At 53.5% G+C, this 5,918-nt stretch overlaps 1 protein-coding gene across 1 annotated transcript in view; it reads right to left on the bottom strand.

Moving 5' to 3' along the window:
- Positions 1-4,842, bottom strand: part of Tmem145 (transmembrane protein 145) — a 10,707-nt gene extending 5,865 nt beyond the window's left edge. Inside the window, exons 1-12 of the mRNA XM_004644377.2 lie at positions 4,678-4,842; positions 3,868-3,942; positions 3,674-3,751; positions 3,504-3,590; positions 3,318-3,419; positions 3,151-3,235; positions 2,969-3,040; positions 1,920-1,988; positions 1,601-1,681; positions 1,439-1,517; positions 1,211-1,304; positions 378-550 (exon numbers count right to left, since the gene is read on the bottom strand). Coding sequence (XP_004644434.1) covers positions 378-550; positions 1,211-1,304; positions 1,439-1,517; positions 1,601-1,681; positions 1,920-1,988; positions 2,969-3,040; positions 3,151-3,235; positions 3,318-3,419; positions 3,504-3,590; positions 3,674-3,751; positions 3,868-3,942; positions 4,678-4,797 — 1,115 coding nt within the window. The 5' untranslated portion in view covers positions 4,798-4,842. The remainder of the gene's footprint in view (positions 1-377; positions 551-1,210; positions 1,305-1,438; positions 1,518-1,600; positions 1,682-1,919; positions 1,989-2,968; positions 3,041-3,150; positions 3,236-3,317; positions 3,420-3,503; positions 3,591-3,673; positions 3,752-3,867; positions 3,943-4,677) is intronic.
- Between the last annotated feature and the right edge of the window lie 1,076 nt (positions 4,843-5,918).

Genomic DNA, 5,918 nt, shown 5'->3' with positions numbered 1-5,918 from the left:
GGATTGAACCGCGGTCCCTGTGCTTTGCTGAGCTTGTTCTAAGTAGGTGCTTTAGACCACTGAGCCATCTCACCAGCCCCTATTTTTATTTTGAGACGAGTCTCATTTAGTTATTAAATTGCCCAAGCTGGGCTTGAACATTGATGTGGCTGCCTCAGTCTCCTAGAGTACTGGGATTGCATGCATATGTCACCATGCCCTAGCTCTGAAAGTAACTTTATATTCTCGCTTTTCTTTTTCCTTTGGGAGGATAATTTTTATAAGCTTCCCAGGGAAATGGTAGATTCTGAGTGATAACTACCTGACCTCGAAGCTTATCCTTCCTACTGAGGAGGGCTGAGTTGGCATAGACAGGCTGGGGCCCCACCACATCTCACCAGAGGGTGTAGGCAGCAAAGAAGGGCACATAAAAGGGCTGCTTCTCAGGGAAGTGGCGCAGGGAGATGAGCACGGCGTAGCAGAACCACACGTAGGCTGCCACCTGCAGCCCGATGAGCCCATAGCCGGCCGGAGACTCATATGTATACAGTACCTGGCCTGGATCGAAGAACTGAACCCCCAGGAGAGGGTTAATCATAGCACTGGCCTCCTGCCCCGGCCCCCACCACTGGGTTCCCAGGGAGCAGAGTTACTAGGTCAGAGCAGAAGCAGTAGGGGAGTTAGAGAGAGAGAGATAGAAGCATATAGAGGTAGAGAGGACAAAAAAGCTAGGAAGAGACATCAGCTACCTTGTGCCCAACGTGGGGATAAATGCCTACCATGTGTGAGCTTTTCCATTAGCATCAGCTCAACAAGGCAAGTCTTACTAGTTCCCATTTTACGGGAGGGGAAACTGATGCTCAGCATGAAGGCCTTTGGCCAAAGCCATGAGATGATATAAAGCCTCAGAGGATGGGTAAGTTCCTCCTAATTTTCAAAGGAGCAAACAGGTTTGGGGGTCACCACCTGAAGTCAGCCACCTAGGAAGTGGGAGAGCCAGAGAGGATTTCAGTTCTGTATGACACCTGAACTCAGGCACGGAGCTTAGGTGTCACAGGCAGAAGCAGGGGGAAGAGGAAGAAAGCTACTGAGAGGAGGTCAAGGAAGAAGGAATCTCTGAGAGATAGACAGGAAGACGCTAGGTGGAGAAGGGCAGCTGCATGCAGGTCAAGGAGAAGGAGGTCACCAACAGCCTGGGAAAGGAGGGGCCTGCCAGGGGCTGGGGACTCACTTCGGCCTCATAGATGAGCAGCACCACGTGGGTGAGGGTGTACAGTGTCATGTAGACAGACAACTTCACAGAGCCCGAGTGGCTGATGCGGCCCCTGGCAGCAGCCCATGGGAGGAGACAGCAGGGGTGGGGGCTGTCAGGGAGGAGAGGGTGGCCATCCCCCACACCCACCCATCCCTGCCCAGCTCCCCAGCCCAGCCACCCAAGGAGCGCTCCCTGCCCGGGCACCGTGTCACCGTGAATCCCTTCCCCAGAAGGATGAGCATGAGCAGGAAGATGAGGAAGCTGGAGGAGAAGAGCAGCTTGGCTGGGGAGGAGAGAAGGGTTCAGAGATGGCTCAGAGAGAGTACAGGTCTCCCACTGCCCCCCCACAGCCGGCTCCATTCTCACCCAAGATCTTCACGCTTTCATTGCCAATGCCATCAGTGGCATACTGACCCCAGTAGATGCAGAAAAACAGGAGGCTCAAGACTAGAGGGGCAATGGGCAGAGAGAAAGGACAAAATTAGCATGGGATTACCGTGCTCCAGCAGCAGGCCACAGACAAAATGAAGCCTACTTCACCCCCATCAGGACTCCAGGCTCTCCACCACCACCTGCTAGATTCTGGAGTTGGCCACCCCCAGCCCCTCCTTCCTCAGACCCGGGTGTACAGGTTCCAAGTCTCTCCTCCCACAGAACTCCAAAGCTGGGTAAAGCTAAACCTCACCCTCCACTCCAGCTGCAGCCATGAACATTTTGTAAGTTGTGTGGAGCAACTGACGACCTTTCAGCAAATCTAGGGAAGCATCATGAAAAGGCTGTTCACACAGTGAAAAGAAAGGTTTGTGCTAATATCATTTGGACAATTAAATGCCTATATCATGTACTGAATAACTAATTTATTTATTTATTTATTTATTTTGTGTGTGTGTGTGTGTGTGTGTGTGTGTGTGTGGCCAGCTCAGCCCACCAGGGGGCGGGGCTGGCTGGCACTTGGTGCTGGGGGTTTGAACCGTGTCCCTGTACTTTGCTAAGCTTGTTCTAAGTAGGTGCTTTAGACCACTGAGCCATCTCACCAGCCCTGAATAACTAATTTAAAGATGACAATATGCAATGCATTATCCAATGTTACCCCCCTGTTATCTTTTTTTAAATTTTGTTTTATTTTTTCTCTTCAAAAAACTAAAGAAAGGCGCTGGTGAGATGGCTCAGTGGTCTAAAGCACCTACTTGGAACAAGCTTGGGAAAGCACAGGGACCGCGGTTCAATCCCCCAGCACCACATGCCAGCCCGCCCCGCCCCCTGGCGGGCTGAGCTGGCCACACACACACACACACACACACACACAATAAATAAATAAATAAATAAATAAATAAATAAATAAATGATTTTAAAAAAAAAACTAAAGAAAAATACTAATTCTAAAAGGCCTGGGCTGGTCAGATAGCTCAGCAGATTAAAGTGCCTGCTCAGACAGACGCAGGGACTGGGGCTTGATCCCTGGCGTGCCGTGCCAGCCCCATCCCCGGGGCACGCTGAAATGGCGAATGAGACAGCGCATGGTGATGTGCCCCTGTAATCCCAGAGCTTGGGAGGCTGAAAACAGGAGTATCACTACAAGTCCAATCTGTGTAGTGAGGCCCTGTAGTCCCTGTACTAAATACATAAAAAATAAATAAATAAAATAAAAGGCTGTTCACAGACAGACGGGAGGGCAGCACATTTCCCAAGCTTCCTCCTGCATATCTCATACCCCCCACTGTATGTTGGACTCACATCCGAAGTAACAGGAGAGGAAGAAGATGAGGATGAAGATGAGGAGGAAGGTCACATCTGTCTCCAGGATCCCTAAGATTTGGTGGAAGGGGGAAATAGTTCATTGAGTGGGTGCCCTCTGCATGCACCAGTCCTGAGCTCCCACAGAGATCCTGGCTCTAGCTCACCACCTATCTACTCACCGAACTCATCGGCAGAGAAGTGTCGTGTCCAGAAGGACTTGCCGTTGGTGAGGACCATCTCATACTCCAACTGCAGCCCATCTCCCTGAGGGGAGTGTGGACCTAAGGAGAGCCCTGGGCAGGCAAGGGGGTCCACAGGAAAACAAAGAGGGCCCCCTGCCACTTACCCCACACTTGCTAAGCGCAATGTACCACCACCTCTCACGCACAGAGCGGAAGCTTCTACCGCTGGAGCAGCTCAGGTAACGGGTTCCCTCCTCTGACACCACCTGAAGAGGAGCCAGAACCAGACTGAAGCATGTCCTCCACACTCACAGGCCCTTGACCTTCAGCACCTGCCCATTCCCCCTCACCTGACACCCTGACCAGGCATACTGGGTGGTGAGGTTGATGACCTGGTTATTCTCTGGTCTGATAACTGACTCCTTGGCCAGGCAATCCTAGGGAAGGCAGAGACAGAATCACTCCCTAGCCCTCAAGGACCTTCTGTTCCCCTCCCCCTACTCCTCCTCACAGTGCTCACCTTGTCCCCTGCTTTGTACACAGCTGGCCACTGGGATGGGTCATCAAAATAGAGAAGGATGTTCTGACAGCACTTGGCCTGTAGACCCAGAGATTTTGGGATTTGAGGGAGTGTAGGGGGCTAGGGTAGCTCTTGCCTTGAGAGGCCAAGGGAGTATCCAGCCTGAGCTTGGAGAGTGGTTGGGGGAGACTCACCTCAGGGTAGCGGAAGCGGAAGTCTAGTCGGCCGTAATCCGAGAGGAAACAAAATCTTGTCAAAAACATCCAGTCCTGGCAAAGGAGCCTAGTCAGACCCTCTTCAAAGTCCTTGGAGAACTCTCTTGGACTTCATAGACCTTCAACTTTTCTTCTCTACCCTCAGGTCCTTGACTCCCCAAATGCCACAAGGAGACCAAAACATCTCCAAACTTCCTTCCAAATCCCTTTGCCTTTGGTCTAGGACTCTTGCCATCCTGATTTTTTTTTTTCCCAAAAGGCACCCCCACCCCAAGTTAATTTCCCCTCAGACACTCCTGTCCCCTTTTTCCAGGAACCCAGAGAAAGACCCTGGAGGGCAAGATGCCTATGCTAGCCACTTTTGGTCCCAGCCACCTTCCCACCTGCATTCCCCCAGTTATGCACACACACACCTCTGCCCTACCGCGTCCCAGAGACCATCCCGAACTGGGGCATCTTCCTAACCACCCTTCTTGGCCCTGAGCACCAGTGTGTTGAACTCCGGCTTTCTGCAGAGCGAGGAGTGCTGTCCCTTCAGCACCACCTCGGCCTGGACCCCGCTTCCCTGCTTGCTCTCCCGACCTGTCCCCCTCCCCACCCAGCTCTGACCTCCACGTCCCTAATACAACTCCTAGGTCTGGCTTCATCCCCGCGGGGCGGTCCTCCATCCCCCCGCCCGCCCGGCTGCGGCTCCCAGGTCTGCCAGGAGGGTGGCAAGGGGCGGGGCGGCACCTGTCCCCCGTGGCCCCCCTGGTGGGCGGGTGGCTGAGGAGAACCCTGCGTGCTCACCTCCTTGGAGCTGAGGTTGCCCCGCACGTACTTGGCTCGGGCGCGGGGGGGCAGTGGCAGCAGCAGGAGCAGAAGCGGCGGTAGCAGGCGGCGCAGCGCGGGCGTGTTCCGGGGCTCCATTCCGCCAGCTCCCGCTCCGGCTCGGGCCGCGGCTCCGGCCCGGCGACGGAGACGAGAGCGCGCGGGCTGGCCAGCGCGCGCCCCCGATTAAAGGGGCCGCTGGGCGCAGCAGTCCCCGCCCTCTCCACCCGGGTAGCCCAAGCTGGTCGCTACTCTCCCCACTTGAAGAGAGACGTACATTTCGCATCCTTTGTCTACCCGCCCCAGCTTCAATCTTCTCCTCTGGGAGTCTCGTGGATACCTTTAGTTCCCGTTGTCCTCAACTGAACTCAGTCCCCCAAGCCAGGCCTCCTCTGGACTGCCGTCCCCAGGACGGTTCACAACCCTCAGACTGGAGCTCTGTTCTGACGTCCCCTCAACTTAGTCCCCAACTATTGATTACCCATCGCTCTGTCGATAGTAGCCACTCCCATCTGCGTCTGTCCCTGGGTTGCCAGTGTTGCAGACTCAGTGCACCCTTGGGAAGCGCCTGCAGAGGCACAGAGGGCAAACCACTAGTTTTGGGCCACACAGCACAGGAGCGGCAGAACTCTGCGACAACCACCATACTGGGCTGCCTGACCTTATGCGTCACTCCTTACCGGAGTGTGAAACGGAGGGGCTGTTGTGAGGGGGACACATGTGAGACACCCAAGAGCACGGACTCAGGCGGCTTGGGTTCAAACCACAGCGTTGCCATTTTCCCGCTGTACGCCAGCAAACAACTCAGTGAGCCCAGTGATCTCCTAGTCCAGTCTGTTGTGTTGGAATCAACCCCATGGTTCCTCCGTGGGCAACCACAAGCCCAAGCAAAGCCCTCAGCTTGATTTTCTTGGTAAGACTCCAATCAACATTTGCTAGTTTCATCCCTTACCTTCCACAGCAGAAAATTTGCTGCTGTTCAAAATAGCGTTTTTATTTAGTTATCACGGTTTTTGAGACAGGGTGTCATTGAGTAATCCAACATGACATTGAACTCTATAGGCAGCCCAGGTTGGTGATCCTTCTGCCTCAGACTTCTAAGCACTATTATAGGACTGTGCCAAAATACCAGGCTCTATTATTATTATTGATTTTTTTTTCAGTACTGGGGAATGAACTGAGTTACATCCCCAACCCTATTTTTTTTTAATTTTATTTAT

Source organism: Octodon degus, unplaced genomic scaffold, assembly GCF_000260255.1.
Source record: "Octodon degus isolate 3935 unplaced genomic scaffold, OctDeg1.0 scaffold00197, whole genome shotgun sequence".
Lineage (NCBI taxonomy): Eukaryota > Metazoa > Chordata > Mammalia > Rodentia > Octodontidae > Octodon > Octodon degus.
Note: the sequence above shows the minus strand (reverse complement) of the source record. Positions and strands in the feature narration are given on the sequence as shown.